At 47.7% G+C, this 22,517-nt stretch overlaps 1 protein-coding gene and 1 non-coding gene across 2 annotated transcripts; one reads left to right on the top strand and one right to left on the bottom strand.

The window, feature by feature from the left end:
* Positions 1-6,529: 6,529 nt before the first annotated feature.
* Positions 6,530-6,601, top strand: TRNAW-CCA (transfer RNA tryptophan (anticodon CCA)). The gene has a single exon. It is a non-coding gene; the product is annotated as a tRNA-Trp (tRNA).
* A 13,515-nt stretch (positions 6,602-20,116) lies between these two features.
* On the bottom strand, positions 20,117-21,900 carry LOC123053546 (NAC domain-containing protein 92). The gene is made up of 4 exons (XM_044477012.1): positions 21,775-21,900; positions 21,431-21,623; positions 21,022-21,326; positions 20,117-20,932 (listed from the first exon to the last, which is right to left on the bottom strand). Exons 2-4 carry the CDS (start codon positions 21,606-21,608, stop codon positions 20,354-20,356), a joined length of 1,062 nt encoding a protein of 353 aa, XP_044332947.1. The 5' UTR covers positions 21,609-21,623; positions 21,775-21,900; the 3' UTR covers positions 20,117-20,353.
* Positions 21,901-22,517: the final 617 nt, after the last annotated feature.

The raw sequence follows: 22,517 nt of genomic DNA, 5'->3' as shown, positions 1-22,517 counted from the left end.
AAAATAATATAAAAGTGTATAATAAAGCCCATTAAACATTCAAAACAGAATATATAATAGCATGGAGCAATCAAAGATTATAGATACGTTGGAGACGTATCAACGTCTCATGTGCGGACCTCGCCAGAACACATATCTTAGGCCTTGTTTGGTACTCGACGAGGGCATCTCCAACCCTGCTAATTAGAATGGACACCCCAAGCTTTCGCTGGGCGGCCATCCAATCATTTGCATCAAATGTCTACCCCTATTTTTTCTATATCCGAAGAACTTAAATAACTAAGATAAATATCACAATCCAATCATGAAGCTTTTCAAAAAAATAGTTTAAATTTGAATTTAACATATTTGGACACATTTTTTCTTTGAAACGGAGGCAAAAGATTTGCCTCATCTATTAATTAAGCAGAAGAGAATTGCCCAGTTAATTTACGGAAAACCGGGTGAAAACCGTCACAATCCGCTGAGCGACACACATAGGATACTCCGCACACAGCTCTACCAGAGAGCCTCGTCGAGATAGCACATGCGCCATCATCGTCACTTCTCCCCCACGCAGGCGTCATCACCATCTCTAATCCCCGAGTAAGCGACTCCGACTTTGCCACGGACAATCGTCGAACCAACCCACACTGTAGAGGCCATGTGGAGACACATGAAGACCCATGCCAAAACTCAGGCACCCGCGACGAGGACAACGAAGCTCCGACTCTGACGAAGAGCTACTAAGGAGAACTTTGCAAGGCCGGCGTCGCGAAAGACCACCGAACAGATCATTTGTTGCCTGTTATCGTTGCCACCGGGACCCCACCACCGCAGCTCCGACTTCAAAACAACGAACAACCGAGGCAATCCCACGAACGCGTCGAAGAAGAGCCGACTACCTCAACCATTGTCGCGACTCCAACGTCGCTCGGCCCCATCATCGTTGCCACAGAAGCCTCGACGCCATCATCTCCGTCTTACATCAACCGCCACCGCGACCAACGCAACGACACCCACATCCTCATGCATCCACTGGTCCCTCCAAGCGGATCAAACTCCAAAGTGGATGCCCTCGAGAGGGGAACGAAGCTGACACGCCGCCAACAACTAACCCATTGGGTCTGAGGTTTCCTTCGGAGTCATGCCACGCAGAGGAAGAGAGAGCACCCCGTTGACGCCTTCAAGAAGGTAACGATGTCCATAGACGCCGCCGTCATAGGCTCCAGCCACGACCAGAGATGGGTTTCACCCGGCTATACCTCAACTTCCTGCGGTTGGCGTCCAATCCGACTAGTCCACCCGCCCGCCGTAGCTCCTCCACGCAGCATCCACCCCGGTAGCCACCTCCCCTCACCTTGCCGCCACAGTCAACGTGCACAGGGAGCCTGGTCCGGCCGCCCTACATACACCCGCATCCACCGCAGCTTGGCCAGCAGCTAGCCGGCCACACGCCTCCTTCTCCAGTGACTCGAGAGACGACAACCCCTCCATGGAACCCTCGTGCCCGCACAGCTGCGCTGGCGTGCCCGCATCACAGATATGGGCCGCCACATCGGCCACACCCTCATGGAGACGCACCACGGGGCATCCACCTCCCTTGAGCGCCGCCATCACATCGCCCACGACTGCCCAAAGCATCCACGCCGGACCTCCGCCTCCCTTGAGCGCCGCTGTCACGTGATCACGGGAAAGAAGCCTTGTCGCCGCCGGTGTCGCGGGGGCTTTGCTCGACGACGCTCTCCGGCGGCGGCAAGGGGAGGAGGGAGGGCATGGGGTTGACTCAAATAGCACTGACCGGCCAAATATTACCATCACTAACGCGCAAGCGACCGTCAGTGCCTTCGAGTTAGTGATGACTTTATCATCATAATCGGGCCAGTTGACCCGTCTGTGAAGATACCTAACACTGGTCGGCTGGACGGTCAGTGATAAAAAATTGGTTTAAGCAAATTGGGGCTCCATAGTTAGCAATCTGCTAGCAGTGAAACCCCAAGGTACACTTAGGCAGAATTTATAGACACATGCACAATACATAGGCACATATAATGACATTGCATTATATTTCATACATACATGTCCAAATGTTTAGGGCTATGAATTCAACTGAGTGCTAATGTATTGATCTATGAGTAGATGAGTCTTGTCGTTGAAGAATCAACAATGTCGTTGGTGATAATCTGACACTTAAGTGAGCCCTTCGACTCGCCTCTCGACTTGTCACATTAACGGTTGGGATTACACATATAACATCTCCATCTCATGCATGTTTCTCTGTAGTTCATATGGTGACGAGACATCACATTCATGACATTTAAAATGTTGTTTAAGTAGCTATACTACTGTACTCTAGAGTACTATTAAGTAGCGCCGCTACAGAAGTTGATCCTAAGTCCACTGATGGAGAACGATAACAAATTATCACCATCATGTGGACCATATGGCATTCGCACAATCGTTTGGAACATGACGATGAAGGACTAGATCCAGCAACATCCATGAGGAGGACCAAGGCAGCCCTTTCTTTGCTCGAGTTGCAGCTGGTCCTTCCGTGCCACGGCTGGTGCCACTGGAGCACGACGTCATCAAGAACACCACCGACGAAGCCACTAGCAAGGTGGGAGGCGTGGCGCATTCGTTGAACGCCTTCCTTGATGCTTGGTGCAAGCTGTATATTGGTATTTCTGAACCACTTATAGCAGAAGCGATTTCTTTGCAAGAGGGTGTACGGTTTGCAAATCTACGTGGCTACTCGCATGTGATGTTGGAGATGGACTGCCTAGAGATGGTGCAACTCCGCAAAACTCGCATCTTAGTTGAAATTGGAGTGCTAGCTAGCAATTTCCTTTTCTTTGATATTCAACATGTAATTCAATCAGCTAATATCCCAGCGCATCTTTGTGCCAAGCGTGCTTGCACAGTGAACGTGGCGAAGAGCTGGCTCGATGAGACTCCTATCTTTCTATTGGCCAGCCTGCTGGCTGATTGTCCTTGAAATGCCTTGGTTCGAATAAACCTCTCTGAATCTCTACTCCTATAAAAGACTCGGTTGGTGATGATGGTGTCTGCCATCCGTCATTTATGACCATTAAATCTGCATCTAACGGACGTGAGGTAAGTTATGGCATTTTTGCAACAATAGCCCGCTTCTCTGCTTCAATTTACAGAAAACCCCTTATTATCTTGAAAGCAACCACATCCCTCCCTCACCTCATCAAAACAGCCTAAGAAATATATTTTGAGTGAAACGTAATATATTTTTAGTGGTATATGTATATCAAAACAAAAGTATTTTCTTTCAAATTTGTGAACAAGTATTATTCTATTTTGAATTTGTTGCAACGCATGGGTCTCTTGCTAGTTGTCCAAAAAAACAGAGTTGGGCAATCTTCGTTGAAACCATTAAATTAACTTCCTCTACGATCTTCTACCGTGATAGATCTTCACATTCAGATTCCGTGATTTACACTAATTTTGTCCAGTACTCCTTTGGAATAAAGCAAGGGAAACAGTAATCACCGAGGACATTTAATTACCTGTGCCATCAGCTTGACCATATAGTAGTAGCAGAATTGCGTGGATGAGGATCGAAATGACCACGGTACGTACTGGCTCCAAAGCTCCAATGGACCAGGCAGACTTGAGTACGAGAAGGGCGCACCAACTGCGCTGCTAATCTACGGTACGTACGTAGTAGTACCGAGACATGGCTTGGGTGTGTCGATATCGTAGCGGGCGACAGGTCTGGTCTTCCAGCTTAATGGCAGGGCACTGTATCGCCGTACCCGTCTAGTCTCAAGTTTGTTTGTAGGCGTACGGGTCTGTTATCGCCATGATAACTTCTCTTGTTCATGTGGGGTTTACCGCAAATCACGTACGTACGTGCATTCCGCTATTAACCATGTATGCAAAATTAGGTAGGCTTGCGACTGCTAGATTGTGGTTTATATTGAATTAATAATAAACTAAAATTTATTAAAAAGTAGATAAACAAAAAAGTTATGAAAGCAACGAAAATGGATCCCTGAAAAAATACTTGAAAGTTGAATTATCAAGAAGCCTACTTTTCGTTGATCTTTTTGGGCTGAACCCGGGAAGACTCAACTGCAACATTTTCGTCCAGATTGGATCACTTGCAGGTTTGCCTTTTTTTTAATAAAAAACCTCGGCGGTTTGCCTTTTTTTAGAAAAACCTGTAACTTTATTCAAACACGAGAACAATTACATTACAAATACTTTTCGAAAGAAAAAAAGAACCATTACAGGTACAATCCTTCGGATCAATGATCCAGGAAATTACAAAGTAGCTCATATAACGGGAAATACACGTGAGCTCTTGGGTATTCCACCCATTATATGAATATTAAATTAAAAAGTACCAGGAAAATTGAAAAAAAATCTGGAATCTTGGGATATCAAACTTGGGCGCCCAATATGCTCCCGTGTGAAGTTTTGTAAAAAAATACTAGAAAGTGTATCCATGAAGAAGAAAATACAGTCCGACCTACAATCCATCCAAACCTTTTTTCTTGTTCTATACATAAGATTTTTTTGTCTTTTTACCGAGAATACCACAAATGTCATTTTTTTCACGAAACTTTACATTGGAGTAGAGTGGGCACCCAGGTTTGATATCCCAAAATCCCATGTTATTTTTTTGAAATTTTCCCGATTTTCTCGGATTTAATATTCATGTAGGGGGTGGAGTACCCAGGAGCTCCAAATCCTCTTCCCTCACACAACTAAGAATTACAATAAAATCTATCAAATACCCCTTCTCCGTGGTAATAATTTTTAGAAGACAAAATTATCTAAATCCTTCAACAAATATACCATAATTGGACCGGACTAGTGACACTGCTACTCTCCACGAACTTGATTACCAATAAAGATTTCACCGAGCCCCTTGATTTTCCCATCCAAAAAGATGGGAAGTCGTGAACAATGAACGGACTTAGTCAGAGGTGGTTGGAGTTGAAAAATGAGGTATTGAGGATGAACGTGTTTTCCAAAATATTTAGAGCAGAGGGTTGGTTTTTGGATCTCCCTAGAACGTTTTGGTAAACTTGGTTCATATGAATATCCAAATCATGTAAAGTAGGAGTGATCATGTGATATTTCTCAAAAACAAAATTAAAAATATGAGTCATACTATACTACAGTGTTGGACCTAAATGCTGCACTGCCGTCGAAGCTAAGAGATGCTGCGGTCACTCGTAAAAAGGAAATAGTAAAATAATCCTGGTGTGAACCGTAAAATTAAATAAAATAAAATAAGTTAAGTTTTTCTGTGACATACTTTCATATATGTTTGTTGTGCATGCAAAATTTCATCATGAAATCACATTGGTGCAAGTCGTGCCAAAACAAACAAAATCAGAGCTCCAAAATGCTTTTGTAAGTAACATTTCAGAGTATCGATTTTGTTTTTTTACCACGCCTTCCACCAATGTGATTTTGCGATGAAATTTATATGCACAACAAACATTTGTGAAAGTACGGCACAAAAAAATTCAGATTTTTTTTATTTTTTTTGATATTACTGTTCACACCAGGAGAGTAAACCCATTTTATTGCAAAAGAATGCACGCCGATCACTAGACGGACGGCGGGAGGCGCAACGGTACGTGCTCGACCACGCCGGCCGGAATCTTGGGATCGGCGACCCAAAGAGGGTACAGTAACCGTACGTACTACGTGGCTAGCTAGGGGCGTAGTACCGCGTACGTACGTACGTGCACGCAATTGAAAGGAGACGGTGCAACCAACCAACGATCGCGCGTGTCTCGTCTCGTATCGGAAGAATGGATCGGATGGGACGGGCGGGCGGATGGATCGATCAACCGACTGGAAAGACAGCACCACGTGACCGGTGGTTACTGCGGCGGAAGGACCGGCTAATTTGGCCAGTCTAGCCGAGCTAGGGGGCGAGCGAGGCGAGGTCGTTAATGGTGGCAGGGGCCAACCAACCGAGGCGGCTCGGCCGCGCGCCGCCTCCGTCTGGTGGCGGAGGCGGTGTACGTGTGCTCGCTACGCTGCATGCATGATGCATCGGATGCCTCCGAGCGCAAGCCGCGGAATCTGTTGTTTTCTGTAGTCGATGTAGATCGACCTGACAATTGACTCGTCGCCGGCCGGCCTGGTCGCGTCCTCCCTGGTCCTGGCGTATTTTAATGCACACCGCGCGATGTCGCTGGTCGTGGGCGTTTCTGTTCCTTGTTTCATCCAGAGATCGAGTGGTTTGTTACCTAGATCTGGTGCACAAAATACTTCGTAGGACGATGATACGATCTACCATGGACATGGACGGACGAGGTTAAGATGGAGGAGGCACTCTGGATGCTCTAACTATTGCTAAATGTGCGCCCTCTTGTGTGCCTTCCGTCAGTGTGGTTCGAGGTCGGCGGGGTACGGATGGCCTCTGCGGTTTGCACGAGTCAGCGGTGCAACTTGGTCATGAGTTCTACCGAAGATTCCGCAGAGGAGGAAAGTTGCCACGAGTATACTTGCCAGTTGATTAGAAATTTAGTGATAAGTCCATCACACCGGATCCGTGGCGCAATGGTAGCGCGTCTGACTCCAGATCAGAAGGTTGCGTGTTCGATTCACGTCGGGTTCAATATCCCGAACGTCCGGTTGCTTTTTTTTATGCCCGGCCAACATTTTGGGCCGCATTTCCTTCTAAACTTATTGGACTTCATGTGGCTTTTGACAGCAGTCCATTCCCCCAGTTCAACATCTTAGGCCGCATTTCCTTTTTCAGTGGCTTGGGCCGGATCTTTTTTTTTTCATCTAATCTTATTGGACCTCATGTGGATTTTGACACACGTCGATGCCCCCAGCTCATCATCTTGGGCTGCAAGGCTTGGGCCGTATCTTTTTTTCCCATCTAAACTTATTGGACCTCATGTGCCCGGCCAACATTTTGGGCCACATTTCCTTCTAAACTTATTGGACTTCATGTGGCTTTTGACAGCAGTCCATTCCCCCAGTTCAACATCTTAGGCCGCATTTCCTTTTTCAGTGGCTTGGGCCGGATCTTTTTTTTTCATCTAATCTTATTGGACCTCATGTGGATTTTGACACACGTCGATGCCCCCAGCTCATCATCTTGGGCTGCATGGCTTGGGCCGTATCTTTTTTTCCCATCTAAACTTATTGGACCTCATGTGACTTTTAACACGCGTCGATGCCCCCAGCTCAACATCTTGGGCCGCATTTCCTTTTTAAGAGGCTTGGGCCGTATCCTTTTTTTTCTTATCTAAACTTATTGGACCTCATGTGGCTTTTGACACTGGTCCATTGCCCCGGCTCAACATCTTGGGCCGTATTTCTTTTTTGAGAGGCTTGGACCGTATTGCCTGTATACAGACTGTAGTTCTGAGTTTTAGGTTGCTTCAAAAAAAAAATCCGAATTCCAGACCTTCCTTTTGTTCTGAGTCGGATAATTTTGGTCCTAGTTTCGTGAAAATGACCGAAACGTTCTACTCCGGGCCCTCTTGAGGAAGTTAGGGGACATTCTAGTTACCGATGTAGGTTCATCTAACGAGTAATTTTAACATGAGAGGTAAGAAGGTAAAAATTAATCAGATCACTAGCTAATCAAATCAATGACTGAGATTTATTATGTACTTTTATCTCTCATGTGAAAAGGGAAGGTAAGAGGGAGCATGCTAAAATTTGCCTCATCTAAAAATACTCGATCCACGGACATTTGCAATTTATAATTAGTGATTTTTTCTGTCAGGAAATACTTTATATTACTTAAATATCAATGGTACATTCCTCGTTACAACAATTTACTACTCCCTCCGTTCCATAAAGTAGTGTATATAGATTTTTTTTTTAAGTCAAACTTTAAAAACTTTGACCAAGTTTGTAGAGAAAAAACATATACATCTAAAAATATCAAATACATGTCCTTAGATACATCAAGAGACGTACTTTCATGTTGTACATATTTGGTATTGTAGATATAAATATATTTTTCTTCATAAACTTGGTCAAAGTTTGTAATGTTTGACTTTTTAGAAAATCTATGTGCGCTACATTATGGAACGGAGGGAGTATCGTATTTGGTCCAGACCCTAGCCAACGATTGTGCGTTTCTGACATCTACCAAAGTTCACCAATAGGTAACTTATATGATTTTGCGAGTGATACACATGAGTAATACGAGTATTTCGTTCTTCCATCTTTAGTTTTATTTCATCCTGTTGGAAATATGAGCAATTTTCCGAATGATTTTATTAACAGAAATACTAGATAAAGTACGACTAGTATAGCAGTGATAAAACAAGTCATACGATTTGACAAAGAGAAGGTAAACAACATCTTCATATATGAACTATAACTAAACACATCTAGAGCAGACAGTATAGCAAATTGCATACATGAAACAGAGTCTAACATATTTAGGGCAAACACTAGAACAAGGAACTGTAGCAGGGCCTCTAATAGAAAGAGGAAGAACGCGTATGGGACAGCAGCTGCAGAAGCGCTGGACTTGGGGTCGGTGTCCTCGCCAGCAATGTCATCGAGGAGGTTGTCGACGTCGAGGAAGAAGTCGTCATCGGGGAAGTTGTCGTCGGAGTCCGGGGCGTTCGTGACGAAGAAGTCAGTAGTCGCACAAAGCGCTCCCCAAAAACCTTATCACCCTTCTCCCGTACAGGACTCAAAGAGGTGCGGTTTCGGAGGCCTACTGTCTTGACCTGCGGTGCAAGCCGCAAGCTGGGATGGGGAAGAACGTAGCAGCAGCGCAGCTCAGGAACTTGTGGTGAGAGGAAGGAGAGGTTCTGGTGCGTCTCTCTAAGAGGAGCGACCTCCCTTTTATAGGCGCAAGAGAAGGAGGCGAGAGGCTGCGCCGGGAGCTGAAGGGGACGAGGGAGATGAAACGAACAGGCAGCAGCCGAAGGGTGCAGCGTTCGTATTCAATATCCACTACAACAAAAACTTTCCAGCTCCCGAGTGACCTTTCGTATACCCGTAATGCGTGGCAAAAAATTAGACATCGGCTCGGCTCATTCCCGCAACCCGCGGCGCGGCGCGGCGCGTCGTGACGAGGCGGGCGGCGGAGGAGGAGCGCGCGTGAATGTCCCTCTTCTTCTCATGCTCATACATGTGGAGAAAGAGCCTCCCTTATAAAGAGGTCCAACTCCCTCTAAACTAGCAATGTGGGACTAAACTTTAGTTCCACCTCTTGCCTTGCACGAGTGGGCTGCGTGGGCCTCTAGGATTTATTAGGAATTTCTGAAACTGCTATTGGGCTAGGCCCAAAATAGACAAAATTCCAGCAATCCCCCACCAGATCCCAGAGGCACACAAAATTTGCCTTTGGTTCCAAAACACTGTTTGATATACCGGTACTACAGTGGAGACTGTTAAGTTGAACTTTCACCTAGAACTCTATGCTACACTAGTAAGCAACTTGGACAGTGGACTGGGCCTTGAACTGAAAGTTTTCTGCGAATCTAGCTTCACATAAAGCCTTGACCGATACGTGGCTACCGTGGGTCTTCCTCGTGGGTGGAGCATATGCGTCATACTCCGTGACCTTTCATGAGTTTACTAGAGAGAATCCTACTCTCATAGATTGCGACGTTTAATAATCAGACTCATATAGGTATGTTCTTCAAAAGATGTTCTGCAGGACAACATCTCTGCTTAAAAGAGTCACTTAGAACACATTAAGATATACATCAACCTGCCATGCAGATTAGGAGAGTATTGCATCTTCATGGAGTGGTATTCTTAATAATAAGGATACTCTCCTCTGAGTTGATCAATAGCTTGTCTTCCACATCTAATTCACGGGATCTCCGATCACAAAGAATAGGTTACCACTGTGAACAACTCATATTGTGGGTCTCATACCCATCTCCCTCGATGCATTATCTATCACATTACGTGATAGACCCTTAGTAAAAGGATCTGCCAGATTTTTAGACGTTTGGATATAATCCAATGTAATAACTCAGGAGTTTCTCATTTTCCTGACAGACTTTAACCTTCTCTGAACGTGTCTTGATGACAGTAGCTGTATCTAGTGCTGTGAGTTCTACTTCCATTGTTGACCTCGTTAAGATGGTCTACTTGCAAGACTTCCAAGAAACAGCGCCACCTCCATGAGTGAATACATAACCGCTCGTGGCCTTTATCTCATCAGCATCTGAGATCCAGTTTGAGTCACTATACCCTTCAAGCATCTTTGGGTGCCCGGTGTAGTGAATTCCATAATTCGCAGTGCCTTACAAATAACGCATAACTCTCTCTAGAGCTTTCCAATGCACATCTCCTGGTTTTGACACAAACCGACTCAGTTTGCTAACAGCAAAAGAGATGTCAGGTCTTGTAGCACTGGCTAAGTACATAAGCGAGCCAATAATCTGAGAATATTTCAATTGATCTCTAGCAATTCTTCGATTCTTTCGAAGTAACACACTCGCATCATATGGTGTTGGAGAGGGCTTGCAGTCACTATAGCCAAAGCGACTCAAGATCTTTTCCACATAGTGAGATTGAAGCAATGTAATCCCACCATCATCGTCTCTCAACAACTTGATGTTCAGAATGACATCAGCCACTCCTAAATCCTTCATCTCAAAACAGCGAGATAGAAAATCCTTGACCTCCTTAATAACATTCAGATTTGTTCCGAAAATCAGTATGTCATCAATATACAAGCAAAGGATAACTCCCTCACCCCCACCATGGCGATAGTACACACATTTGTCAGCTTCGTTCACAACAAAGCCTGCAGCTGTTAAAGTTCTTTCAAACTTCTCATGCCACTGTTTGGGTGCTTGCTTGAGTCCATACAAAGACTTCAGCAACTTGCACACTTTTCCTTGCTGACCATCTAGTACAAACCCATCTGGTTGTTCCATATAAATTTCCTCGTCCAACTCTCCATTTAGGAAAGTAGTCTTAACATCCATTTGATGAACGAGAAGACCATGTGAGGCAGCTAGTGAAAGTAGAACTTGAATAGTGGTCAGTCGAGCCACAGGTGAGTAAGTATCAAAGAAGTCTTCACCTTCTTTTTGGGTATAACCCTTAGCCACGAGCCGAGCCTTGTACTTTTCAATAGTACCATCAGGCCTAAGCTTCTTCTTGAATACCCATTTGCATCCTATAGGTTTGCACCCATAAGGACGATGAGTTATCTCCCAAGTTTCATTCGCCAAGATGGAATCCATCTCGCTACGAACCGCTTCCTTCCAGTAGTCAGCATCTTCAGATGCACAGGCCTCTGAAATAGAACCTGGAGTATCATCTATGGGATACACAAGAAAATCATCACCAAAGGACTTTGCAGTCCTCTGTCTCTTGCTCCTAGTAGGAACTTTATTGTTCTCCTCCACAGGATTTTCAAAGTGTTCCATCGAAATGGCAGGTTCGGTAATTGTAACTGGTTCCTGATTCGATGAACTAGGCATCTCCTGATTAGATGAGGTAGCCATATCGTTCATTGGAAAGATATCTTCAAAGAAAGTCGCATCATTCGACTCCATGATCGTACTGACATGCATGTCAGGTACCTCAGATTTTACAACCAAGAATCTATAACCAATGCTATGAAAAGCATATCCCAGGAAAACACAATCCATGGTCTTTGGTCCAAGCTTGCGCTTCTTTGGAATTGGCACTTTGAATTTCGCCAAACAACCCCAGGTTCGTAGATAAGAGAGTTTTAATCTTTTCTTCACCCATTCCTCGAATGGAGCTATCTCTTTATTCTTTGTGGGAACTCGGTTTAGGACATGACATGCAGTCAATATCGCCTCCCCCCACCATGCCTTGGAGAGACCCGATGTGTCTAACATGGCATTAACCAAATCTGTTAGAGTATGGTTCTTTCTTTCGGCCACCCCATTTGACTGAGGTGAATAGGGAGGCGTCCTCTCATGGATTATATCATGTTCCGCACAAAAAGCATCAAATTCATTGGAAAAATACTCTCCACCACGGTCGGACCTAAGCCTCTTGATTTTCCGATCAAGTTGGTTTTCCACTTCAGCTTTATAGATCTTGAAAAATTTCAAAGCCTCATCCTTAGATTTCAGAAGATACACACAACAGTATCTAGTGGAGTCGTCAATTAACGTCATGAAATATTTCTTTCCACCTTTTGTCAAAACATCATGCATTTCACATAGATCTGAATGTATGAGCTCTAGTGGTGCAAGATTTCTCGTTTCCGCAGTCGTGTGAGACTTACGAGGTTGCTTAGCTTGCACACAAACTTGACACTTGGATCCCTTGACAGTGGTGAAACTAGGGATTAAGTTCAACTTCGCTAGTCGCGACATTTAACCAAAGTTAACATGACAAAGACGTGAATGCCACACATTTGATTCACTATTGTTGCAAATATGATTAACAACTTTATTGCAAATGTCTGATAAGGATAAACGAAACAGGCCTCCTGACTCATAGCCTTTACCAACAAAGGTTCCATACTTGGATATTACAAATTTATTCGACTCAAAGACAAGCTTATAGCCATCTCTACACACAAGAGATCCGCTAACAAGATTTTTATTGACGGAGGGGACATAATGCACGTTCTTCAGCCGCACGATCTTCCCCGAAGTAAACTTCAGATCGACCGTACCAACACCATGAACAGAAGCACTTGAACCGTTGCCCATCAGCATGGTTGAAGTCCCTGCGGTCTGATAAGATGAAAACATGGAAATATCACCGCATACATGCACATTAGCACCCGTGTCAATCAACCAATCAGGAGAATGACATATTGAAAGAATAGTGGGAAATATACCATACCCAGCATCCTTCATGTCAGTGTCTCCAATGACAACATTAGCGGTCTTGCCGCCTTTCCCAGGATGGCGCTTGCCATAGCGATTAGGGCAACTAGGAGCCCAATGATCAGGATTCCCACACACATGACAAGCACCTTTCTTCCTGTCATTCTTGTTCTTGAAGTTTGTGTGTTGCACAGCCTTGTTCTTTCCATCAAACTTGTCCTTGTTCTTGAACTTGTGGGGCTAGAAGTTCTTCTTCTGTACCAGATTGGCACTAGATCCTCCCTATACCTCGAGCGCATGTGTCCTTTGCTCTCGCCTTTTCTTCCACATCAAGAGTGCCAATGAGATCCGGGACGGAAAACTCATGTCTCTTATGCTTCAGTAAGGTAGCAAAGTTCCTCCACGAAGGAGGAAGCTTAGTGATGATACCTCCGGCAACAAACTTGTCCGGTAGCATACAACTGAAGTGCTCAAGTTCTCTAGCAAATGACTGTATCTCATGAGCTTGCTCAGCCACGGAGCGCTCTTCAGTCATCCTGTAATCATAGAATTGCTCCATGATGTACAGCTCAGTGCCAGCATCCGAGTCCCCAAACTTGGCCTCGAGTGCATCCCACATATCTTTTCCATTATCAATTGACGCATAAGCATCAACTATGTTCTCACCAAGAACACTCAAGAGAGCAGCCTTAAACAGAGTATCCATTTTCTGAAAAGCTTGTGCCTGTTGAGCATCAAGCTCTCCTTCAGGTTTGCCAAGAGTGGCGTCATAGCAACTCATGGTTTGAAACCATAAGACTGCTCTCACGCGCCACCTCTTATAGTGGATACCCTCAAACATAGGAGGTCTCATGGAAGCAGCAAAACCACTCATGGCGCGTCGTGACGAGGCGGGCGGCGGAGGAGGAGCGCGTGTGAATGTCCCTCTTCTTCTCATGCTCATACATGTGGAGAAAAAGCCTCCCTTATAAAGAGGTCCAACTCCCTCTAAACTAGCAATGTGGGACTAAACTTTAGTTCCACCTCTTGCCTTGCACGAGTGGGCTGCGTGGGCCTCTAGGATTTTATTAGGAATTTCTGAAACTGCTATTGGGCTAGGCCCAAAATAGACAAAATTCCAGCACATCCATCGTGAAACTGTGTCTTGATCTAAAAAGGTCGCCAACCTTAAGAAGATTAAATGCCTCCAAACAATTTATCTCCACCAGTATTGATGAATTACTCCACTCAAGGGACAAGCAAAGGCCCTCGTCCAGCGCATAACTCAGCTTGTAGTGCAACACGGCAGGATAGGAGATCGCAGCATGCACTAAAAAAAAGGGCATGCATCGTCTCTAAGTACCATACCACATCCTACTTATCAGAGGGGTCAAAGGATCCATCGGTGTTCAGTTTCACCCAACCTTGCATTCACGGTTCCCAATGTGGAGTAGCGTCGCATTAAATATTAGCACCCTTCTCACCACATATCTTGCAGATTCTGAGATGACAACTTTGCTTTTTATCACGTCTATTCAAGACCCCGACCGAACAAAGTGAGTGATAAAACATAGCTACACATGAATATGTCGCGTAGGCTTGAACTGGACAACCTCGTTGACCGTACTAGATCCTCCAACTAGCATGAAGAACCTCAACGTTTGATCCTCAGGAAAAATCATATGTAGTATGGAGAGACCATTCTGTGATGGTCTTTCTAATGTCTGCTGGCTTGGGGAGGCGCCAAATGGTAGCCATGGACAACCACAACTCTCTTGCATGAGTGCATCTACACAACACATGGAAGGAGTCTTCACATTCCATAGCACAGATGGTAGCCACCGACACCTCCATGAGATTACCCGTGAACATTGTATCCTCGATACTTCTATTTGGATAATAATTGGCCTTTAGAACTCTTGCAAACAACTCTCGGGGTAGATCAACAATCTCCACGCCTGGCGGGCGAGTAACGCCTGATTAAATAGATGGAAGTCTCAAAAGTCGGTGCCTTCCATGCCCTTTGGTTTGATAATTTGTTCCCATGACTTCCAGTGTGTTTTCCTCTTCCCTTTCTTAGAACGCGGTAGTAGTTGTGAATCATTTGGTTGGGGTCATCACAGAGCCCCAATGAGAGTTCATACACACTCAATAAATAGCCAGGGACCGAATGAGAAATGGATTTCATATAAGACCTTGTGTTTCCACCTTGGGAAGGCCATTTTATTGGGGAGCTTCACCTACAGATTCTGCGATTTTCCTTTTACCAAGCGTCCATCCGGGGTTAACAGTCCTAGGTACCTTTCCCGAAATCCCGCAACTTCAATTTGGTCCAAGGGTTAATATTCCTAGGTACCTTTCCAAAAATCCCGCAACTTTAGTTTGTAAGGTTGCTCGAACAACTTCCTGGTCTGCTAAAGGGCAAGATTCCCCAAACAAAATAGAACACTTGCCTGAGTTTACCAATTGTCCAGTGACTCGGAGAGCCTAATCTTGATTTGCCTCAGAAAATAGGAGCGTGACATCCGCAAACAACAAATGAGAAATTCTTAGTGCTCTTCGGCACACCTTCACTAGTAATTAGTGATCAAGCATTCAAGCATATGCTCGGGGTCTTGTTTTAAGTGCTTATACTTTTACTGAATCTTTCTCCAATGGAACAAAAATAAATTCTCGTCATTCGCTAAAAATCTACTGCAAAATTCATTTGAGGGATCCTCTAAAATGAATTTGCGGTATAACGCATGGCACGGTGGAATAGATCCGCTAAAAACGATACCGCAAACACAAAACAAAGTTCGCGCTACAAAGTTCAGAGCAACAACACTGGAGTTATCATACATTCATAACATAAAAACATAGATCAAACTAATATAGTAGACCTAGGGATGGCCGGCTCATGGCTCAGTGCTGAGGTAGAACTCCTCCGCTGACCTCCAGAGAGCATGGGCATAGTCGTGCTCTTCCTTGGCGGTGGCGAAATGCTCGGCGGTGCCTTCTTCTTTGCCCGCCACCGCCCACTGGGCGTCGAGGATCTCCTCATCAACTTCCCGGCACCTCTTGGTGTGCGGGTAGAGGACCGCGTCGAGCTCTTTGAAGCGGGCCCACGTGTTCCGGCCGCCCTGTGAGAGAGGTGGCCGTGGTCGCGCACCTGCTTCGAAGTCCATGGCTCGATGCCGGCCCGGCTGGAGCTTCCGGCCTTCGCGTCGTGCTGGGCACGCTTGTGCAATGGTGACCCACCACGGCCCCCACGCCTGCAAGCTCTGTCGGACACGGAACTCCGAAAAATGGAAGCAAGCATGAGGATCGCTCGCCGGAGAAAGGAACTGGACGCCGGAGGAGGGTGGATTACGACGGAGGGGAGCGGGGAATGTGAAGGATGTGAAACAAAAAATGTCCGCTGTCCCAAACATATAGCGGCGGGGGGGGGGGGGGGGGTTACGGGCCGTCTGTATATTTTTTACGGGCCGGGCTATTTTTGCTGGACCTGTTCGGGCCAAAAAGAAGAACAAATCCTGTAAAACGGACGAGATTATATGGGTCGACGAGGTTTTAGAGCAACTCTAGCCGATCCCCTTAAAATAGAGGAGCAAAACGATGGAGTAAACTTAGTGGAGGATTTTTACGCCACTAAATTGTGGTCGGACCTAGCCGAACTCCTAAATTTAATGGAGTAAAAAACAATTTTTCATAAGTTCAACATAGATTCCATTTAAACAGCTAAAATTCGACACATGATGTACATAATCATCCGCCGAAACATAGTCTAGTTTTTAAACCTAAACATGAACTTAAACTTTAAACTAAACATGAACTTAAACTAAAACTAAATATCATGACCCTTATAGATGGCGAGCCAATCCACCCGTGACATCCCACCGCCCATGGGGTCCGGCCCTGTGTCGTCGTCGCCGCAGTCGGGGAAGATCCTCCTCCACCATTCTTCAACGTTGAAGTCCTCCTCTTCGTCGTCACCGTGCTCTCGTCGTACGAGAGGACGATGACTTCCCCGTCGACCATGCACTCCATGAATATCTTCCACTCTACCTCCACCAGCTCGGGGTACTGGCGATGGAGGTCCGTTGTGCACTCGTCAGCGGCCTCCGCCGCGATCGACTCGCTCGCCTCCCGGTCCTCACTAGCCACCACCGCACTCACCACGGGCGGGCGTCATCCCCCACGGGAAGTTGAGGTGCGCCGTGCAGCCGGACCTGCCACCGGTCGTACTCGAGGGCAGCAAGCTCGGCCGTGTGGAAGGAACTAATCCATTGCTTTGTGTGGGTATCACACTCGGTTATCTCCGCCACCCACGTCCCCCACGCCCGCTGCCGGACGCCGAGGCACTTCCTCTGCGGCTGCCGTGACGGAGGGAGATCGGCGAAGTCCGCATCGGCGCGGCGGTGGTGGCTAGAGGACGAGCCCACGCTGTGCTTGTGGCGGCGCGGATCCGCGCCGTGGATGGGCGGCGGGGAGCAGCGGCCATGGGATCCGGCCATTGGGGCGGCGGGGGACGACGGCCACAGGATCCGGCCATTGGGGTGGCGGGGGACGGTGGCCACGGGATCCGGCCATTGGGGCGGCGAGTGGCGAGAGGGTATTTGCCGGCGGCGGGGATTGGGGAGGAGGAGAGGCAGAGGAGGGTGAAGATTGTTTACTTCGCCGCCGAGTGGGGAAGTAAATATAGGCGCATGATAAGCGGTGGATGGAATTTTCTACTCCTCTTAATGGTTTTAGGGGTTCGGTTAGGTCGCGGTTAGAGAAGTAAAACCGGATTTTAACTCTATAGGGGATCGGTTAAAGTTGGCCTTAGCGGAGAGTTGCTCTGTTCTATTTGGACACTATACATCACTTCCATGCGTATAGGATAAACTTGTCTGCCATTTTTCGTGTCCCCCGAGCATGGCAATTTTTGCATCAACATACAGTGATGAATCGTACTACCTGCCATGGCGTGGACGGAGGCGGAGCATTTCACGGACGCGGAGAAAGCAACGTGTCCACCGGTATATCTGCCCGCGCCGCGTATCTCCTGGGCCTTGTCCCGCACACACACACACACATCTCCACCGCGATCCGAGGCAGCATCGATCACGGAACTGTCCGGCCAGCAAGGTCGATGCTCGATGGATTGCCTCTAGTCCCGTGCTACTTGTGTGCACGGCAACACGGCCGGGACAAGTGACGGGGCACAAGGAAGCCTACAAAAGCGCTGAGGGGACGGGGGGAATATTTTCCCGTGGTGAGGCCGACGGGCCGGCGTTGTGGCTGGACAGTTCCCATGGCAGGCACAGTGTACGTGTCAGACACATCAGGGCTTGGAGTCTCACGCCAACGCCTACGACTGCCCCCCCCCCCCCCTCTTGTTCCTTGCATGGATTTGCCCTTCTCCCCTTCCGGTTTTGGGGCTCCAGGACTAGGTGGATCCCACCCCCACAGCCGGATCGACGACATCTCTCGTCCCGTGGCTATGGAGTTTTTCTTGTTCTTCCGAAAGGGACTGGGCGCTGTGACCAAGGCGATCGAAATCAAACCACGCGACAACTATGGCTCTTAACTCTCATCACAGCGATCGATCATGGCTAAGCTTCTCGGCCGGAAATCATTAGGTTTGGAGATGGAATGGAACGGAACGGAACGGATCGATCCGTAGCATTGCGGCGAGTGACCTCACAACGTAATTACGCTGCGATAAGGCTTGGATGACAGGCACTGCCGGAGAGGGACGGCAGGGAGGCCCCTGCGTGCGTCCACGGCTTTCCGTTCCCATAATGGGCCTCGTTTTCTTTCCCCGTTTTCTGGTTTAGATCACGTTTTACACAAGCTGTAATTTCTACTGAGCTAATCGAGATGGGGGCAGGGCAGGGCAGGACGGTGAGAAAGACCGGTCAAATGAACCTGAACTTGCGAACCAACCTATGGTTGGATGGTTAAAGGGACTGTGGTATTTCCAGCCCATCAGGGTTCAAATCCTGATGCTCGCATTTATTTTTGGATTTATTTCAGGATTTTCGGTGATACGCATTCAGTGGGTGGAGACGTTCCTGTTGACGACGAGGTGCCTACGGTGACTTTGTAAATTTCAAAATGATATGCCGGCTCAGTCTTTCGGAGGTGCTCATAGGGGGTATGCGTGTGTGCGTTTATAGGGATGAGTGTATGCGCGTGTATATAAGCGCTTGCGTCTGTACTGTGTTAAAAAAAATTGAACCTGAACTTGATGGGAAGGCAAGGTAAAATCCACGATTCACCCGTGCACAACTGTGTTGCATGTAACAGACGTGCACACCCGATTCACCCTACCCTGGCAAAGGGAAAACAAAGTGGATGCAACAGCACTTTGTACAGAGACTTTGTTCCTGAACGCATCAGAGTAGTGGTAGGCAGCTAAGGATGAATCGCCGGAAGTACGAACACCCGTCAAATCGACACTTGTGCGCCTACCAAAATATTTAATCAGACAGGAGGGGAATATATTTCCGGAGGAGATGATGTCCAGAGATACGAGACACACAAAAACAGAGAGGAGATATCTTAAACTATGGCAGGTGCCCCACCCCGACGGCCCAAGAGGATCCAGAGACTGCACACATGTCCTTGCCGCATTCGCCCATCACCTCCCTCCCTGGCCATGGACATGCATGGTAGGGAAGCGCTCTCTCTCTCTCTCTCTGGTTAGCTGACCTAACCGGCCCCTGCTTCCTGCCACATACTCCCTAATTCTCTTTCAATAAGATAATCAGGCAACATACACACACTATATAACAAGTATTTTCATGAACTGGATCCACCATGATTTTGATTGAAAACAGCAGATGCTCTACTAAGGAGGTGTGGGACCCACTCGATCAGATGCGACGGAGCTGATCATCGAATCATTAGGGGGGCACACAGGCATTGAGACAAGGCACGGGGAACCAGATTGCTGACACGAGAGTTGTTATGTGTTGTTGCGGTTTGCCAACCCTAATACTGAGCTCGCCCCCATCATGTCATGTCATGCGCACTGTGCAAGGGTGGCGACGTGATGTGATCCGCGCCCAAGGACAGTAATCGGGATTAGATTTGCGTGTGATGGTTGAGACATGCCAGTCATGGGCCAAAGGTAGCAAGACAGTAATGGCGCATAGCTCCGGCGCCACCGAATCTTTTAAGGTCTAATTGCTAGATTAGCTAGCGGTGCTAACTACTATCACAACAGGTCAAACTGTTAGGTTTCCGTCATGAGATCATCACACACTAGCTAGCTAGCTACTCGTAACATAGTTATATCACAGAGAATTAGTCTATCTATATAGCCTAACTGATCGACCTGCTAACTTAACGAACGCAGCTGCCAAAACTATCCATATCTTAGTTGATTGATTGATCATAACCTGGCAAAATGATAATGAAATATACTAGTATGTCGATGGATCCCAATACAATAATGCTAATTACACCCCCAAATCACCACACTGCTGATTAATCTACAACTATACAGATCACACCACAATGAAGCTAATTAACGGTGCTAGCTCGATCCCTCGCGGGCTTATTTACAGTAATCTAGCACCGGTAAATGCGCTAATAATCGATCCATCCTTCGCCACGAACGCGGTGCATGCGGAGAGCTTGCTTGGTCAGTAGCCCCACGGCGCGGGCTCGTGGTCGAACTTCTGGCCGAAGGAAGAAGAGATCTCGGGGTTCACGTCGGAGGTGAGCCCGGTGTCCTGCGACGCGCTCAGCCTCTCCCGCTCGCCCTTGCACGCCGCCGGCTGCTGCTGGTTGCCGCACGGAGCCATGTCGTCGGCGAGACCACGGTGGTACCCGCTGCTCTCCAGGAGCTGCACCAGGCTCAGGCTCACGCCGTGGTGCAGCTGCCCACCGTACTGCGTGAAGCTTGCCAACGGGGAGTATGACGAGGCTAGGCCGTGGTTGTCCGTGTCCGTGGCGCAGCCGCCCGTCACCGTCGGGTTGAAGAACTGGCCCGCCTCCAGCGCGTTGTTGGAGAAGCAGGTCACGTGCGCCGCCGGGTCGAAGGAGGCGCCGGAGCCGGACATGTCCAGGAGCGCAGGGAGCGGGGTGACGGCGGCCACGGACGACCCTATCTCCTCGATCATCTCCACGCCGCTTTTCTTTGCTGCTGACGACGCCGGCGCCGACGACACTACGCCGCCTACAAGGCTCTTCTTGAACACCCTGCACAGCACCCACTCGTTCTACAAAGAGAACCAGCCGGCCGGCGGTTAATACGACAGTAGTATGATCGATCACAAGCAATACATGCATGGTGAAAAGATGTTGCTACCCTGGACGATGCGGCCCTGCCGCCGGAGAGGGAGCCGCGGCTGGTGCTGGCGGCGTGGAGCTTGGCGTTGAGGCGGTACTCGTGCATGACCCAGCCGGACTTGTCGCCCTTGGGCGCCCTGCCGGTGTAGAAGACGAGCGTCTTCTTCATGCCGACGAGGGCCTTGCCCCTGAAGATGTCCTTGTCCTTGCCGGTGGCCTTCCAGTAGCCGGACTCGGTGGCCCTGTTGGTCCTCAGCCCCGTCGGGTACTTGCGGTCCTTGAGGCAGAAGAAGTACCACTCCTTCTCCCCCATCCTAGCCAGCGCTGCATGCACACGCACGAGCGCGCGCGCGCGTTGTCTGATCAATTCGGTAGCTCGTGGGTTCTATCGTATGGATCACACAGGTTGGTGCATAAGAGGTGCTTACATGGCAGGTCCCAGGGCTCGCACTTGTTGAGGTCGGCGACGGAGACGGCGAGGGCGGCGAAGCGGGCGTCGGCGACCTTCTTGGCCAGGTAGTGCGTGATGAGCTCCTCGTCGGTGGGGTGGAAGCGGAAGCCCGGCGGCAGGTCCATGGCGTGCTGCTCCTGCTCGCTGTGCTCCATCACTTCCTTTTCCCTCTAGAAATCAACCAAACAGATCATGGAAAGCTTGAATCATGGATGGAACAGAAGCACATAGCAGGCATGCAAGAAGCACCATCCGCTGGATCGAGGGATGAGAGAGAGAGATCCGAAGAAGGGCCATGATGATAAGGTGGTAATTAATTACCTTTTGGAACTGATGATGATGATATGGACTCAATCGGCAACGGATGGATCGAAGGGGAGTTGTTGAGAGAAAATAAAGCGGAGATGGAGGTGGCGCGCTTAAATACTGGAATTTGCCGTCTGGACGCGAGAGGGGGGATCCTTATTCCTTTTAGTAGAAAGAGACGTGGCGATTTAAGGAACTCAGTGGTGATGCTTCTACATCGGGCGTGCTTGCATTGCACTCACCAAAATTAATTACAGAGTCAATTAATGGAAGTGACTATGGCCCAAGTGGAGTAATTGTTTCTCTGATTTTGATATAATTCTCCGTCATCGGAGAACTCCTTTAGTTCTGAACCGACACCAAGGACCGATCGGACGATATGACCCGTGCGAGATATTCGTATTTTTATATCTGACAACAAACACTGCAGATTTTTTGCACTAGAGATGGACAAAATATTACACCTTCTGTAACTTAATGTAAGATGTCGATAATACGCTAGCGCTCTAGGCGGCTGACCTAAACACCATGACTTCCTCTTGTTTCCTCCCCTAACCCTAGGCGGTTATGGCAAACTTTTTCCTTCACACTTCACCGAGGAGCCAGTGGATTCACCCCCCCTCTGACCGCAACTCCGATGTCCGGTGGCGGGAAGGGGAATCCGATGTCTCCGCTCCTGTTAGTAATTTAGGTTAGGATTTTTTAGTCATTGCTGGTGCGATGCTTGGGTGGATGGAGGTGCTTCTTCTTCGAGTTTG

Source organism: Triticum aestivum, chromosome 2D (assembly GCF_018294505.1).
Source record: "Triticum aestivum cultivar Chinese Spring chromosome 2D, IWGSC CS RefSeq v2.1, whole genome shotgun sequence".
Classification (NCBI taxonomy): Eukaryota; Viridiplantae; Streptophyta; class Magnoliopsida; order Poales; family Poaceae; genus Triticum; species Triticum aestivum.
Note: the sequence above shows the minus strand (reverse complement) of the source record. Positions and strands in the feature narration are given on the sequence as shown.

Excerpts from the sequence above, each read along its gene's own strand:
- LOC123053546 (XM_044477012.1), bottom strand. The coding sequence starts at position 21,608 with ATGGAGCACAGCGAGCAGGAGCAGCACGCCATGGACCTGCCGCCGGGC. Across the intron at positions 21,327-21,430 it reads CGAGCCCTGGGACCTGCCAT|CGCTGGCTAGGATGGGGGAG; the intron begins GTAAGCACCTCT and ends GTGTGCATGCAG. Across the intron at positions 20,933-21,021 it reads GCAGGGCCGCATCGTCCAGG|AACGAGTGGGTGCTGTGCAG; the intron begins GTAGCAACATCT and ends TTCTCTTTGTAG.